This window comes from Pseudophryne corroboree, chromosome 8, assembly GCF_028390025.1.
Source record: "Pseudophryne corroboree isolate aPseCor3 chromosome 8, aPseCor3.hap2, whole genome shotgun sequence".
NCBI lineage: Eukaryota > Metazoa > Chordata > Amphibia > Anura > Myobatrachidae > Pseudophryne > Pseudophryne corroboree.
The window spans coordinates 379,469,660-379,488,663 of record NC_086451.1 but is presented as its reverse complement, the minus strand read 5'-3'; the positions used below and the strand labels follow the sequence as shown (position 1 = coordinate 379,488,663).

Genomic DNA, 19,004 nt, shown 5'->3' with positions numbered 1-19,004 from the left:
GGTCTAACACTCTGGATAAGTATTAGCACATCCTCCACTCACTACAATTTGCTCCATATACCGCATGACCTTTTGAGAATTAATTCGGGAATTCTTACTTTGTCGAAAGTCTTCCAACACATAGCATTGGACAAAGTTTTAAAAACCCTTTCACATTCTACATCCGCCATGTATAAAGCCTGTTTTACAATGCAGGTCATAGAGGTTATCTTTCTGCTCAGGAGAGATTTTTTATAGGACTCTCAGAAGCAGGTAGCAACCAGTAAGTGTAGGTTGGATTGTATGATATTGTACCTCGCTGTTGGTTGTCTGCAGACCAGCTGTTACCCTGTGTAGTAGTGTCAGTCTTTTTCACTAATGTTCTATTGGAAATCACAGGACCTCTGCTGGCTGGTTTGTGGTTCTTTGAGTAATAGTTTATTTCTCTATCGTCCTAGTGGATGCTGGGGTTCCTGAAAGGACCATGGGGAATAGCGGCTCTGCAGGAGACAGGGCACAAAAAGTAAAGCTTTACGATCAGGTGGTGTGTACTGGCTCCTCCCCCTATGACCCTCCTCCAAGCCTCAGTTAGATTTTTGTGCCCGGCCGAGAAGGGTGCAATCTAGGTGGCTCTCCTAAAGAGCTGCTTAGAAAAGTTTAGCTTAGGTTTTTTATTTTACAGTGAGTCCTGCTGGCAACAGGATCACTGCAACGAGGGACTTAGGGGAGAAGAAGTGAACTCACCTGCGTGCAGGATGGATTGGCTTCTTGGCTACTGGACATTAGCTCCAGAGGGACGATCACAGGTACAGCCTGGATGGTCACCGGAGCCTCGCCGCCGGCCCCCTTGCAGATGCTGAAACGAGAAGAGGTCCAGAATCGGCGGCAGAAGACTCCTCAGTCTTCTTAAGGTAGCGCACAGCACTGCAGCTGTGCGCCATTTTCCTCTCAGCACACTTCACACGGCAGTCACTGAGGGTGCAGGGCGCTGGGAGGGGGGCGCCCTGGGAGGCAAATGAAAACCTTTTTTGGCTAAAAATACCTCACATATAGCCTCCGGGGGCTATATGGAGATATTTAACCCCTGCCAGAATCCACTAAAGAGCGGGAGACGAGCCCGCCGAAAAAGGGGCGGGGCCTATCTCCTCAGCACACAGCGCCATTTTCCTCACACAGCTCCGCTGGTCAGGAAGGCTCCCAGGCTCTCCCCTGCACTGCACTACAGAAACAGGGTAAAACAAGAGAGGGGGGGCAAAATTGTGGCAAAACTATATTATTAAAGCAGCTATACAGGGAGCACTTATTATAAGGCTATCCCTGTCATATATAGCGCTTTTGGTGTGTGCTGGCAAACTCTCCCTCTGTCTCCCCAAAGGGCTAGTGGGGTCCTGTCTTCGTTAAGAGCATTCCCTGTGTGTCTGCTGTGTGTCGGTACGTGTGTGTCGACATGTATGAGGACGATATTGGTGTGGAGGCGGAGCAATTGCCAAATATGGGGATGTCACCTCCTAGGGGGTCGACACCAGAATGGATGCCTTTATTTATGGAATTACGGGATAGTGTCAACACGCTAAAGCAGTCGTTTGACGACATGAGACGGCCGGACAATCAATTAGTGCCTGTCCAGGCGCCTCAAACACCGTCAGGGGCTGTAAAACGCCCTTTGCCTCAGTCGGTCGACACAGACCCAGACACAGGCACTGATTCCAGTGGCGACGGTGACGAATCAACCGTATTTTCTAGTAGGGCCACACGTTATATGATTTTGGCAATGAAGGAGGCGTTACATATTGCTGATACTACAGGTACCACAAAACAGGGTATCATGTGGGGTGTGAAAAAACTACCTATAGTTTTTCCTGAATCAGATGAATTAAATGAGGTGTGTGATGAAGCGTGGGTTGCCCCCGATAAAAAAATGCTAATTTCAAAGAAGTTATTGGCTTTATACCCTTTCCCGCCAGAGGTTAGGGCGCGCTGGGAAACACCTCCTAGGGTGGACAAGGCGCTCACACGCTTATCAAAACAAGTGGCGTTACCCTCTCCTGAGACGGCCGCACTTAAAGATCCAGCAGATAGGAGGATGGAAAATATCCAAAAAAGTATATACACACATACAGGTGTTATACTACGACCAGCTATAGCGACAGCCTGGATGTGCAGTGCTGGGGTAGCTTGGTCAGAGTCCCTGATTGAAAATATTGATACCCTGGATAGGGACAATGTTTTACTGTCTTTAGAGCAAATAAAGGATGCATTTCTTTATATGCGTGATGCACAGAGGGATATCTGCACACTGGCATCACGGGTAAGTGCTATGTCCATTTCGGCCAGAAGAAGTTTATGGACGCGACAGTGGTCAGGCGATGCGGACTCAAAACGGCATATGGAAGTTTTGCCGTATAAAGGGGAGGAGTTATTTGGTGTCGGTCTATCGGATTTGGTGGCCACGGCTACAGCCGGGAAATCCACCTTTTTACCTCAAGTCACTCCCCAACAGAAAAAGACACCGACTTTTCAACCGCAGCCCTTTCGTTCCTTTAAAAACAAGAGAGCAAAGGGATATTCATATCTGCCACGAGGCAGAGGAAGGGGGAAGAGACAGCAACAGGCAGCTCCTTCCCAGGAACAGAAGCCCTCCCCCGCTTCTACAAAAGCCTCAGCATGACGCTGGGGCTTCTCAAGCGGACTCGGGGGCGGTGGGGGGTCGTCTCAAGAATTTCAGCGCGCAGTGGGCTCACTCGCAGGTAGATCCCTGGATCCTGCAGATAATATCTCAGGGGTACAGGTTGGAACTAGAGACGGATCCACCTCGCCGTTTCCTGAAGTCTGCTTTACCAACGTCCCCCTCCGACAGGGTGACGGTCTTGGAAGCCATTCACAAGCTGTACTCTCAGCAGGTGATAGTCAAGGTACCCCTTTTACAACAAGGAAAGGGGTATTATTCCACTCTATTTGTGGTACCGAAGCCGGATGGCTCGGTAAGACCTATTCTAAATCTGAAATCCTTGAACCTGTACATAAAGAAGTTCAAGTTCAAGATGGAGTCACTCAGAGCAGTGATAGCGAACCTGGAAGAAGGGGACTTTATGGTATCCTTGGACATCAAGGATGCGTATCTCCACGTTCCAATTTACCCCTCACACCAGGGGTACCTCAGGTTCGTCGTACAGAACTGTCACTATCAGTTTCAGACGCTGCCGTTCGGATTGTCCACGGCACCTCGGGTCTTTACCAAGGTAATGGCCGAGATGATGATTCTTCTTCGAAGAAAAGGCGTATTAATTATCCCATACTTGGACGATCTCCTAATAAGGGCAAGGTCCAGAGAACAGCTAGAGATGGGATTAGCACTGTCTCAAGAAGTGCTAAAACAGCACGGGTGGATTCTGAATATTCCAAAATCCCAGTTAATTCCGACAACACGTCTGCTGTTCCTAGGGATGATTCTGGACACGGTTCAGAAAAAGGTTTTTCTCCCGGAGGAAAAAGCCAAGGAGTTATCCGAGCTTGTCAGGAACCTCCTAAAACCAGGAAAGGTGTCTGTACATCAATGCACAAGAGTCCTGGGAAAAATGGTGGCTTCTTACGAAGCAATTCCATTCGGCAGATTCCACGCAAGAATTTTCCAGAGGGATCTGTTGGACAAATGGTCAGGGTCGCATCTTCAGATGCACCAGCGGATAACCCTGTCTCCAAGGACAAGGGTATCTCTTCTGTGGTGGTTGCAGAGTGCTCATCTATTGGAGGGCCGCAGATTCGGCATACAGGATTGGATCCTGGTGACCACGGACGCCAGCCTGAGAGGCTGGGGAGCAGTCACACAAGGAAGAAACTTCCAGGGCGTGTGGTCGAGCCTGGAAACGTCTCTTCACATAAACATTCTGGAACTAAGAGCAATCTACAATGCTCTAAGCCAGGCAGAACCTCTGCTTCAAGGAAAACCGGTGTTGATCCAGTCAGACAACATCACGGCAGTCGCCCATGTGAACAGACAGGGCGGCACAAGAAGCAGGAGTGCAATGGCAGAAGCTGCAAGGATTCTTCGCTGGGCAGAGAATCATGTGATAGCACTGTCAGCAGTGTTCATCCCGGGAGTGGACAACTGGGAAGCAGACTTCCTCAGCAGACACGACCTTCACCCGGGAGAGTGGGGACTTCATCCAGAAGTTTTCCACATGCTGGTAACCCGTTGGGAAAGACCAATGGTGGACATGATGGCGTCTCGCCTCAACAAAAAACTGGACAGGTATTGCGCCAGGTCAAGAGATCCGCAGGCAATAGCTGTGGACGCGCTGGTAACGCCTTGGGTGTACCAGTCGGTGTATGTGTTTCCTCCTCTGCCTCTCATACCAAAAGTATTGAGAATTATACGGCAAAGAGGCGTAAGAACGATACTAGTGGTTCCGGATTGGCCAAGAAGGACTTGGTACCCGGAACTTCAAGAGATGATCACGGAAGATTCGTGGCCTCTACCTCTGAGAAGGGACTTGCTTCAGCAGGGTCCCTGTCTGTTTCAAGACTTACCGCGGCTGCGTTTGACGGCATGGCGGTTGAACGCCGGATCCTAAAGGAAAAAGGCATGCCGGAAGAAGTCATTCCTACTTTGATTAAAGCAAGGAAGGAAGTACCGCGCAACATTATCACCGCATTTGGCGAAAATATGTTGCGTGGTGCGAGGATCGGAGTGCTCCGACGGAGGAATTTCAACTGGGTCGATTCCTACATTTCCTGCAATCAGGATTGTCTATGGGTCTCAAATTGGGATCTATTAAGGTTCAAATTTCGGCCCTGTCGATTTTCTTCCAAAAAGAATTGGCTTCAGTTCCTGAAGTCCAGACTTTTGTTAAGGGAGTGCTGCATATACAGCCCCCTGTGGTGCCTCCAGTGGCACCGTGGGATCTCAATGTTGTTTTGGACTTTCTCAAATCTCATTGGTTTGAACCACTAAAAACTGTGGATTTGAAATATCTCACATGGAAAGTGACCATGCTACTAGCCCTGGCTTCGGCCAGGAGAGTGTCAGAACTGGCAGCTTTATCTTACAAAAGCCCATATCTGATTTTCCATTCGGACAGGGCAGAACTGCGGACTCGTCCGCATTTTCTCCCTAAGGTGGTGTCAGCATTTCATCTGAACCAACCTATTGTAGTGCCTGCGGCTACAAGCGACTTGGAGGACTCCAAGTTGTTGGACGTTGTCAGAGCTTTAAAAATATACATTTCAAGGACAGCTGGAGTCAGGAAATCTGACTCGCTGTTTATACTATATGCTCCCAACAAGTTGGGCGCTCCTGCGTCTAAGCAGACTATTGCTCTCTGGATTTGTAGTACGATTCAGCTTGCACATTCTGTGGCAGGCCTGCCACAGCCAAAATCGGTAAAAGCCCACTCCACAAGGAAGGTGGGTTCTTCTTGGGCGGCTGCCCGAGGGGTCTCGGCATTACAACTCTGCCGAGCGGCTACGTGGTCGGGGGAGAACACGTTTGTAAAATTCTACAAATTTGATACCCTGGCTAAGGAGGACCTGGAGTTCTCTATTTCGGTGCTGCAGAGTCATCCGCACTCTCCCGCCCGTTTGGGAGCTTTGGTATAATCCCCATGGTCCTTTCAGGAACCCCAGCATCCACTAGGACGATAGAGAAAATAAGAATTTACTTACCGATAATTCTATTTCTCGGAGTCCGTAGTGGATGCTGGGCGCCCATCCCAAGTGCGGATTATCTGCATTACTTGTACATAGTTACAAAAATCGGGTTATTATTGTTGTGAGCCATCTTTTCAGAGGCTCCGCTGTTATCATACTGTTAACTGGGTTTAGATCACAGGTTGTACGGTGTGATTGGTGTGGCTGGTATGAGTCTTACCCGGGATTCATAAATCCTTCCTTATTGTGTACGCTCGTCCGGGCACAGTACCTAACTGAGGCTTGGAGGAGGGTCATAGGGGGAGGAGCCAGTACACACCACCTGATCGTAAAGCTTTACTTTTTGTGCCCTGTCTCCTGCGGAGCCGCTATTCCCCATGGTCCTTTCAGGAACCCCAGCATCCACTACGGACTCCGAGAAATAGAATTATCGGTAAGTAAATTCTTATTTTTACATACGACATGGACATATGTGACACTTTCAGGTATTTTGACACTTTGATTATACTTGCAATATTTTATTTTGTGACAAAGCATCTATATAATAATTATAGAAGGTCTATCTTCTCAATGGCGCATACCCCAATGACTCCCACCGCAAGGCAGACAGGACAGAGCTAGAAGACAAGGGCGTAGCTACCACAGGTGCAGGGAGTGCAGCTGCTTTGGGGCCCAGAGCTGAGAGGGACCACCGTCCCTGTCACACTTAGCTATGGGGCCCAGGGCTGAAAGGGGCCCACCTTCCCTGTCACACTTACTTGTGTTACAGTATATTAGGAGGACCGCTCGCTGGTAATGCAGTATGGGAGCCTAGGGGGTGTTAATGCGGAGCGGTGGTAACAACAAATCAGAGGGGATGGTGCCAGACACAGCAGAGTGTGGGATGGCGGGTTCAGAAACTGAGGTGGCCTGGGTCCAATAAACTAGTACTCTAATAAATTCCACGTCTCGGAGAGTGTGCACCTCTGGAGGGGAATACTCAGAGCATTTTAGCTGAGCAACCAACTTTTACACCAGATGGCTGGTGCTGATAAATGGACAACTACTTACAGAGCGGGAGCTATTTATTAGTGCAAGTGTTCCTGGAAATAAATGCTAAAAATCCAATGACATTTGAAACAAAAGGTAGTACCATACACCCTTACTGCTACAGGACTGAAAAACAGATTACTACAGGAGAAAAATAAATAATACTTGACAGGAATAGCAGCAATCTTCGTGCCTCCCTGAAGAGTCTAGCAGTCTCCCTGATCGCACCATACTCCCAGTACGTAGCTCATATACTTACCCCCAGTATGTAGCTCATATACTTACCCCCAGTATGTAGCTCATATACTTGGAAACAAAACAAAAGCATATCAGTGATATAAACATTCAAATGTGATCACTTCCCTGCATTGGTTATAAGACACAGTGGGGCAGATGTATTAAGCCTGGAGAGGTGATAACACACCAGCGAATCAGCTCCTAACTGTCAATTTACATATTGGAGCTGATTGGCTGGTGCGTTATCACCTTGCACTTATCACTGCCTTATCACTTCTCCAGGCTTAATACATCTGTCCCAATGTTTCCCATGGTCACTTGACATATACTGTATGTGCCAAACTATAACTGCTTAGGGCTTGTGTTTTAGGTAGTGTACGTCCACTTTAACTCATATTATTATTATTATTATTATTATTATTACCAGTTATTTATATAGCGCACACATATTCCGCAGCGCTGTACAGAGAGAATATTTGCCCATTCACATCAGTCCCTGCCCCAGTGGAGCTTACACTCTATATTCCCTATCACATGTACACACACACACATTCACACTAAGGTTAATTTTTGTTGGGAGCCAATTAACCTACCAGTATATTTTTGGATTGTGGGAGGAAACCGGAGTACCCGGAGGAAACCCACGCAAGTACGGGGAGAATATACAAACTCCACACAGTTAGGGCCATGGTGGGAATGGAACCCATGACCTCAGTGCTGTGAGGCAGTAATGCTAACCATTACATCGTCTGTACTGCCCATCATACAGTACGTGTTGTTTTCACAGTCTCCTTTAAATGTTTTTTTCAAAAGTAGGTAAGTATGTTACATGTGAGAGTTACATTCAAAGTTGTGTGAATAATCCAATCTCTTTTCCCTCTCAGAGAAATGGTGATAAAACATAGCAGATTATGGGGTCTGTGTACTAAGCCAGGGAGAGAGATAAAGTACCAGCCGATCAGCTCCTGTTATGTTACAGGCTGTGTTTGAAAAATGATAGGAGATGGTTGGCTGGTGCTTTATCTCCGCCCACTTTCTCTCTCTCTCCGAGGCTTAGTACATAGACACCCATGGCAGGCACTAGTCTGTAAGTTGCAGGTGCATTTCTGGTGATGTAGCCTGTAGATTTAACGTGGCAACACTGCAACAGTTCCTGCAACTCACAGGCTATTGCATAAGGGACATATATTCACAGTATATTATATATGGATTCAGTATGATGTACCGGCAGACGGGATGCCGGCAGCGGGGCGAGTACTAAGGGTCCCCTTGCGGTCTCAGTGGCTCGCCACAGGATCTATTCCCACTCTATGGGTGTTATGTACACCCATGATTGGGAATAGTTCTGTTGTGCTGGGATTCCAGCTGGCAGCTGTCGGGTATCTTGACCTACTGGATCCAGATACACACACACACTTGTATAAACCCATTTTCTATTGGTTATATCCTACAAATCCACGTAAGGGAGTATTCTATTCTCTATATAGAGTCATTGCAAAGGATACATAACAAGGGTTCAGTATGATATCCAGCCGCATGGGATGCCGATTGTCAGTATACAGACATCAGCATCCTGAACGCAACAAAGCTCCTTGCAGGCTCGGTAGCGAGCTACGCTCAACACAGGTTCTATTCTCCCTCTATGGGTGTCGTGGACACCCATAGAGGGGGAATCACCTACCTTGCCGGTATAGCGGCGACGGTCTGGTGGCCCCATCGGAAACCCGGCGTCGGTATTGTGACAGCACATCGTTTGTAGGGATCATGGCTATCCGCATACCCATAACAAGTTGGGTTCCAGCTGTTAGCATCCATATAGAAGGACATGGTAGAGCAGCAATCTATTTTAGAGGCCCCCACTTAGCTCCTAAGCATGGGGATTGGCCCGAGCTCAGTAAAGCAGTGTTTGAGAAAACACAGAGCACACATAAGTCCCTTCTCATGCACAGAAGAGCATTCAAAGACCTCCCAAGTCAATGGCCCAGCATCAGTGGGTCCCATGTCGACTCTCAGCCACTGCCTGGAGGACAGACGGGCACATGTACACATAAACACAAATGTTGTGCCTCCACATTTTCTATGGTACATGAATGACTGCAAGTATTTCTTCATCTCTAAAGGGTTACTTTATATTCTTAAAAAAAAGTTTAAATTGGGGTCAAAGAATGAAGAGCGTTATACTTGTGTATAATATATAGTACATTAATGAATGGGGTAAAATTGATGATTAGTTGGTAAGGGGGTCGATGTGCATGGTGGTATCTGGTGGGGGGGGGGGGGGGGCTGTTTAGTGGTGATTTTTTTTTCTGACCAGAGATTATGTATAATTAAATGGATTACACATCCTAGCAATGGTATTGTTGTCCATTACAATTACATGGGGATTTCAGCTACAGATTATGATGAATTGGGGGTGGATATATAATTACCAGTTTGCAGCTGCTGATTTGTTATATACAGAATGTGAAGGTGGTGACTGATTATACAGCATAGTGGAAACGGAGGCTGTGGTATATAGAAGCTATAATTTGCATTAAGCTACAAAGAAATAAATGTGCTATCTATAATGAAAACAAAAGGGGATTTGTATGGTGGATTTACCAGAAACAATCTACTGTACTAAAATATAATTGCAGTATTGGAAAAGAAAAGAGGGGGTAGGGAGGAGAGGGGTGTCAGCCTCTACAGTAGGTGTCGGTGGGCTTACATATCCCTTTCAGCACTTCCAGGGATATTACACCGGCTCTGTGTACTTTCCAGCCAGATGCACTGAGTATCTCATTATGATCAGTTTTCCTAAATTACAATACATAACAGCAACAAAGACAAATGTACCTGATTATATAAAGGTATGGCTGAAATGTACAGACTGAAACAAGAATGATGCAGCAGCATATGTAATATATGTTACAGTATGGCACATGCAAGCCAATACATTTTAAATCACTATAAGGCGGAAGTGGATATACCTGTAACATAAATTTGGATGTTAGAGGTGATAAGAAGTGATGTGCGAGGATTGCTGTAATCTAATCCCCTTCTTTCTGCTTTTACAGAATGATCCCATCATCTAGCAAATCATTCTTCCTAAGTGACCTGGTGTCATCCCGTCAGTATGACTTGTGCGTCCTGGCCGTGTACGACGACGGGATAACCTCTTTAACGGCCACCAGAGTAATTGGATGTGTACAGTTTACAACGGAGCAGGAATATAAGCAGTGCAGATCACTCCATGCTCAGTTTCTTGGTGGGACGATGATAATCATTATTGGCGGCATCATCGTGGCTTCCGTTCTGGTCTTCATTTTTATTCTGCTGATGAAGTATAAAGTCTACAATAACCACCCAAAAACGAAACCTGCTAAGGTCACCAACGTGTGCTCTCAGACCAATGGCAGCCAGAGTGGCACGATGGGACGTATTTCTTCTAAACTGAGTGAGAGGAGAGACAGTATCATGCAGGACATCTCAGGAACGTCCATCAGAGGCAAAACCATGGTTGACCTCACCCCGGACGGTGACAAACAGACTGTTTCTGACACTACCTTTATAACAAATGACGTCCTGTCTCACTAGCAGAGCTTTATACCAATACCACAGACTTACGCACCTCTTTTACAGGACAATCCACTAAGGACTGGACATTGTGGTACCATTGAGAACATTTTCATGCAAAGGGTCGGATTTTCGGCTTCACACCTATTGTCTATTTTTAAGATCAGATGGTTACAACAAAAAAAGCTATTTTTTTAATATGTAAAATGGTTCCCGCATTCCTAACTATTTTTGGTTCATTATTATTAAATAGAAAGAGTGTAATTAAAAAAGAAAAAATGAAAAACTGATTTTAAATAATTGGTTTTGACACACAAGTGAAGGAAGCATAATAAATGTTTTTGTTCTTTTATATTTGCGTCTCCTGCACTAGCCTTTTCTGAATCTATTAAAAAAAACAAAATAAGGTTTAATCCTTTTAAATGGTCCTATCTGCTTCTCAGTGTTCATTATTATTACAAAGTCACCACAGACCACAAGTAGCAGCCTTACAATGCAGAATCTAATCCTCACCCCAAAAGAACACAGCACAATACATGATGTGAACCTCAACCAAAAACCCTATGTACAATCCAGTATCTAGTCCGTATCCAATATATGGAAGGATCAAGCCCTCACCCTACACCATACTATACAACACAGTAACTAACACCCTAGATACATACTGTACAACAGGATCTGTCCCTCACCCTGATCTATACCATACAACGCAGTATCTAACACCCCAGAAACACACTATACGTACAACAGGATCTGGCCCTCACCCTGATCCATACCATACAACACAGTATCTAGCACCCCAGATACACACTGTACAACAGGATCTGGCCCTCACCCTGATCTATACCATACAACATAGTATCTAACACTCCAGATACACACTGTACAACAGGATCTGGCCCTCACCCTGAACCATACTATACAACACAGTATCTAACACCCCAGATACACACTGTACAGCAGGATCTGGCTCTCACCATGGCCTGATCCATAGCATACAACACAGTATCTAACACCCCAGATACACACTGTACAACAGGTACTGGCCCTCATCCTGAACCATACTATACAACATAGTATCTAACACTCCAGATACACACTGTACAACAGGATCTGGCCCTCATCCTGAACCATACTATACAACACAGTATCTAACACCCCAGATACACACTGTACAACAGGATCTGGCCCTCATCCTGAACCATACTATACAACACAGTATCTAGCACCCCAGATACACACTGTACAACAGGATCTGGCCCTCACCCTGGTCTGATCCATACCATACAACACAGTATCTAACACCCCAGCTACACACTGTACAGCAGGATCTGGCCCTCGCCCTGAACCATACTATACAACATAGTATCTAACACTCCAGATACACACTGTACAACAGGATCTGGCCCTCACCCTGATCTATACCATACAACATAGTATCTAACACTCCAGATACACACTGTACAACAGGATCTGGCCCTCACCCTGAACCATACTATACAACACAGTATCTAACACCCCAGATACACACTGTACAGCAGGATCTGGCTCTCACCATGGCCTGATCCATAGCATACAACACAGTATCTAACACCCCAGATACACACTGTACAACAGGTACTGGCCCTCATCCTGAACCATACTATACAACACAGTATCTAGCACCCCAGATACACACTGTACAGCAGGATCTGGCCCTCGCCCTGAACCATACTATACAACATAGTATCTAACACTCCAGATACACACTGTACAACAGGATCTGGCCCTCACCCTGGTCTGATCCATACCATACAACACAGTATCTAACACCCCATATACACACTGTACAACAGGATCTGGCCCTCACCCTGAACCATACTATACAACACAGTATCTAACACCCCAGATACACACTGTACAGCAGGATCTGGCTCTCACCCTGGTCTGATCCATACCATACAACACAGTATCTAACACCCCAGATACACACTGTACAGCAGGTACTGACCCTCATCCTGAACCATACCATACAACACAGTATCTAGCACCCCAGATACACACTGTACAACAGGATCTGGCCCTCACCCTGATCCATACCATACAACACAGTATCTAGCACCCCAGATACACACTGTACAACAGGATCTGTCCCTCACCCTGATCCATACCATACAACATAGTATCTAACACTCCAGATACACACTGTACAACAGGATCTGGCTCTCTCACCCGGAACCATACTATACAACACAGTATCTAGCACCCCAGATACACACTGTACAACAGGATCTGGCCCTCACCCTGATCTATACCATACAACATAGTATCTAACACTCCAGATACACACTGTACAACAGGATCTGGCCCTCACCCTGAACCATACTATACAACACAGTATCTAACACCCCAGATACACACTGTACAGCAGGATCTGGCTCTCACCATGGCCTGATCCATAGCATACAGCACAGTATCTAACACCCCAGATACACACTGTACAACAGGTACTGGCCCTCATCCTGAACCATACTATACAACATAGTATCTAACACTCCAGATACACACTGTACAACAGGATCTGGCCCTCATCCTGAACCATACTATACAACACAGTATCTAACACCCCAGATACACACTGTACAACAGGATCTGTCCCTCACCCTGATCCATACCATACAACATAGTATCTAGCACCCCAGATACATACTGTACAGCAGGATCTGGCTCTCACCATGGCCTGATCCGTAGCATACAACACAGTATCTAACACCCCAGATACACACTGTACAACAGGTACTGGCCCTCATCCTGAACCATACTATACAACATAGTATCTAACACTCCAGATACACACTGTACAACAAGATCTGGCCCTCATCCTGAACCATACTATACAACACAGTATCTAACACCCCAGATGCACACTGTACAACAGGATCTGTCCCTCACCCTGATCCATACCATACAACACAGTATCTAGCACCCCAGATACACACTGTACAACAGGATCTGTCCCTCACCCTGATCCATACCATACAACATAGTATCTAACACTCCAGATACACACTGTACAACAGGATCTGGCTCTCTCACCCGGAACCATACTATACAACACAGTATCTAGCACCCCAGATACACACTGTACAACAGGATCTGGCCCTCACCCTGATCTATACCATACAACGCAGTATCTAACACCCCAGAAACACACTATACGTACAACAGGATCTGGCCCTCACCCTGATCCATACCATACAACACAGTATCTAGCACCCCAGATACACACTGTACAACAGGATCTGGCCCTCACCCTGATCCATACCATACAACACAGTATCTAGCACCCCAGATACACACTGTGCAACAGGATCTGGCCCTCACCCTGAACCATACTATACAACATAGTATCTAACACTCCAGATGCACACTGTACAACAGGATCTGGCCCTCACCCTGATCTATACCATACAACATAGTATCTAACACTCCAGATGCACACTGTACAACAGGATCTGGCCCTCATCCTGAACCATACTATACAACACAGTATCTAGCACCCCAGATACACACTGTACAACAGGATCTGGCCCTCACCCTGGTCTGATCCATACCATACAACACAGTATCTAACACCCCAGATACACACTGTACAGCAGGATCTGGCCCTCGCCCTGAACCATACTATACAACATAGTATCTAACACTCCAGATACACACTGTACAACAGGATCTGGCCCTCACCCTGATCTATACCATACAACATAGTATCTAACACTCCAGATACACACTGTACAACAGGATCTGGCCCTCACCCTGAACCATACTATACAACACAGTATCTAACACCCCAGATACACACTGTACAGCAGGATCTGGCTCTCACCATGGCCTGATCCATAGCATACAACACAGTATCTAACACCCCAGATACACACTGTACAGCAGGATCTGGCCCTCGCCCTGAACCATACTATACAACATAGTATCTAACACTCCAGATACACACTGTACAACAGGATCTGGCCCTCACCCAGATCTATACCATACAACATAGTATCTAACACTCCAGATACAGACTGTACAACAGGATCTGGCCCTCACCCTGAACCATACTATACAACACAGTATCTAACACCCCAGATACACACTGTACAGCAGGATCTGGCTCTCACCATGGCCTGATCCATAGCATACAACACAGTATCTAACACCCCAGATACACACTGTACAACACTTACTGGCCCTCATCCTGAACCATACTATACAACACAGTATCTAGCACCCCAGATACACACTGTACAACAGGATCTGGCCCTCGCCCTGAACCATACTATACAACATAGTATCTAACACTCCAGATACACACTGTACAACAGGATCTGGCCCTCACCCTGGTCTGATCCATACCATACAACACAGTATCTAACACCCCATATACACACTGTACAACAGGATCTGGCCCTCACCCTGAACCATACTATACAACACAGTATCTAACACCCCAGATACACACTGTACAGCAGGATCTGGCTCTCACCCTGGTCTGATCCATACCATACAACACAGTATCTAACACCCCAGATACACACTGTACAGCAGGTACTGACCCTCATCCTGAACCATACCATACAACACAGTATCTAGCACCCCAGATACACACTGTACAACAGGATCTGGCCCTCACCCTGATCCATACCATACAACACAGTATCTAGCACCCCAGATACACACTGTACAACAGGATCTGTCCCTCACCCTGATCCATACCATACAACATAGTATCTAACACTCCAGATACACACTGTACAACAGGATCTGGCTCTCTCACCCGGAACCATACTATACAACACAGTATCTAGCACCCCAGATACACACTGTACAACAGGATCTGGCCCTCACCCTGATCTATACCATACAACATAGTTTCTAACACTCCAGATACACACTGTACAACAGGATCTGGCCCTCACCCTGAACCATACTATACAACACAGTATCTAACACCCCAGATACACACTGTACAGCAGGATCTGGCTCTCACCATGGCCTGATCCATAGCATACAGCACAGTATCTAACACCCCAGATACACACTGTACAACAGGTACTGGCCCTCATCCTGAACCATACTATACAACATAGTATCTAACACTCCAGATACACACTGTACAACAGGATCTGGCCCTCATCCTGAACCATACTATACAACACAGTATCTAACACCCCAGATACACACTGTACAACAGGATCTGTCCCTCACCCTGATCCATACCATACAACATAGTATCTAGCACCCCAGATACACACTGTACAGCAGGATCTGGCTCTCACCATGGCCTGATCCATAGCATACAACACAGTATCTAACACCCCAGATACACACTGTACAACAGGTACTGGCCCTCATCCTGAACCATACTATACAACACAGTATCTAACACCCCAGATACACACTGTACAACAGGATCTGTCCCTCACCCTGATCCATACCATACAACATAGTATCTAGCACCCCAGATACACACTGTACAGCAGGATCTGGCTCTCACCATGGCCTGATCCATAGCATACAACACAGTATCTAACACCCCAGATACACACTGTACAACAGGTACTGGCCCTCATCCTGAACCATACTATACAACATAGTATCTAACACTCCAGATACACACTGTACAACAGGATCTGAACCTCATCCTGAACCATACTATACAACACAGTATCTAACACCCCAGATACACACTGTACAACAGGATCTGTCCCTCGCCCTGATCCATACCATACAACACAGTATCTAGCACCCCAGATACACACTGTACAACAGGATCTGTCCCTCACCCTGATCCATACCATACAACATAATGTCTAACACTCCAGATACACACTGTACAACAGGATCTGGCTCTCTCACCCGGAACCATACTATACAACACAGTATCTAACACCCCAGATACACACTGTACAGCAGGATCTGGCTCTCACCATGGCCTGATCCATAGCATACAACACAGTATCTAACACCCCAGATACACACTGTACAACAGGTACTGGCCCTCATCCTGAACCATACTATACAACATAGTATCTAACACTCCAGATACACACTGTACAACAGGATCTGGCCCTCATCCTGAACCATACTATACAACACAGTATCTAACACCCCAGATACACACTGTACAACAGGATCTGGCCCTCATCCTGATCCATACCATACAACACAGTATCTAACACCCCAGATACACACTGTACAACAGGATCTGGCCCTCACCCTGAACCATACCATACAACACAGTATCTAACACCCCAGATACACACTGTACAACAGGATCTGGCCCTCACCCTGAACCATACTATACAACATAGTATCTAACACCCCAGATACACACTGTGCAACAGGATCTGGCTCTCACCATGGCCTGATCCATAGCATACAACACAGTATCTAACACCCCAGATACACACTGTACAGCAGGATCTGGCTCTCACCCTGGTCTGATCCAAACCATACAACACAGTATCTAACACCCCAGATACACACTGTACAGCAGGATCTGGCTCTCACCCTGGTCTGATCCATACCATACAACACAGTATCTAACACCCCAGATACACACTGTACAGCAGGTACTGACCTTCATCCTGAACCATACCATACAACACAGTATCTAGCACCCCAGATACACACTGTACAACAGGATCTGGCCCTCACCCTGATCCATACCATACAACATAGTATCTAACACCCCAGATACACACTGTACAACAGGATCTGGCCCTCACCCTGGTCTGATCCATACCATACAACGCAGTATCTAACACCCCAGATACACACCATACGTACAACAGGATCTGGCCCTCACCCTGAACCATACTATACAACACATTATCTAACACCCCAGATACACACTGTACAACAGGATCTGGCCCTCACCCTGGTCTGATCCATACCATACAACGCAGTATCTAACACCCCAGATACACACTGTACAACAGGATCTGGCCCTCACCCTGAACCATTCCATACAACACAGTGAACCACACTGTACAATCTAGGAGCTAATCCTCACCCCAAATCAGACTGTTTTCCTCTATTTAGTGCTCTGTAATATGAGAAACGGAATACATACGATTTACCGTCGGTATCCTGACCGCTGGGATCCCGAGAGCCGGCAAATTGAACAGATCCCATGAGAAACAACCTCTTTGATGTGATGAGGAGACAGAAAGTAAAATTAATCATTTACGAGGGCTGGCACAGTACAGAGAAGGAAACCTAAAGCCAGCAGAGGGTCTCCTTTCTCATCTTAACGAAAAACACTGTTTTTAGTATTAGCAACCTCATTTCGATGTTATACAATACAGAATATAAAGTAAATATGTGTAGCCACTAGAGGGCAGTAAAACCATATCTAAAGTAAAAATATTGCATTTCAAAAAGGGATTGATGATGACATGTATAATCGATATAGATAAGAAATAGAGTGAAAACACTGGTAGAGAATATTGGTAACAGTCTTTACCAGGTGCATTAATCCTACTACACCCAAATGTACTGACAAAGACATTCCCAGACGCTGAGGAAGAGAAGAACACTTATTCATTCTCAATAGAAAGTGAAAGCAAATTTAACTATATAATAAATATATGTGGATTTATAGATAAAAAAAAAGGAGATTTATGGTAAGAACTTACCTTTGTTAAATCTCTTTCTGCGATTTCACAAGGAATAACATCGGGGTGTAGAGTTGGATCTTGATCCGAGGCACCAACATGCTGAAGCTTTGACTGTTCCCAGGATGCCTTGCACCGCCTCCTCTATATCCCCGCTTCCAGGCACTGGAGCTCAGTTTTGTAATGTTAACCAGTCCAATGCAGTAGCAGGTAAAAGAGACGATAACAGTTAGTAGCCACAGCGAACCACATTCTCACGACAGGAGAAGGTACCAGCGGCTAATGCCATACAAACCCAAAGAAGCTAAGTGCGTCAGGGTTGGCGCCCTGTGGAATCCAGTGTACCTCGCAGAAAGAGATTTAACAAAGGATAAGTTCTTTCCATAAATCTCCTTTTCTGCAGCTGGGTACACTAGTATTCCACATGGAATAACATCGGGGATGTCCTAAAGCAGTTCTTCATTGGAGGGGATGCACTGTAGCGGGCACAAGAACCCAGCGTCCAAAGGAAGCATCCTGGGAGGCGGAAGTATCAAAGGCATAGAACCTAATGAACCTGTTCACTGAGGATCACGTATCCACCTTGCACAATTGTTCTAGGGACGCGCCACGGTGGGCAGCCCAAGAAGGTCCAACAGACCGAGTAGAATGGGCCTTGATAGTAGCATAAGTTTGTGCAATCACCATTCTAATCCATCTGGCCAAAGTTTGCTTATTCGCAGGCCAGCCTCGTTTATGAAAACCAAAAAGAACAAAGAGAGAATCAGATCTCCTAAGGGAGGCGGTTCTCTTCACATAGATACGGAGAGCCCGTACCACATCCAAAGACCGCTCTTTGGAGGACAAATCAGGAGAGATAAAGGCCGGAATCACAATCTCTTGGTTAAGGTGGAAAGATGACAC

The 19,004-nt window shown here is 46.1% G+C and overlaps 1 protein-coding gene across 11 annotated transcripts in view; it reads left to right on the top strand.

The window, feature by feature from the left end:
- Window positions 1-10,874, top strand: part of LOC134949185 (leucine-rich repeat and fibronectin type III domain-containing protein 1-like protein) — a 934,368-nt gene extending 923,494 nt beyond the window's left edge. For 10 of the 11 annotated variants that reach the window (XM_063937628.1, XM_063937629.1, XM_063937624.1 and 7 more), the window contains one exon: window positions 9,948-10,874. In XM_063937628.1, the coding sequence (XP_063793698.1) occupies window positions 9,948-10,467 (520 nt within the window). In that variant the 3' untranslated portion in view covers window positions 10,468-10,874. The remainder of the gene's footprint in view (window positions 1-9,947) is intronic. The other variant, XR_010183120.1, reaches the window with a different exon arrangement.
- The last annotated feature ends 8,130 nt before the right edge of the window (window positions 10,875-19,004 follow it).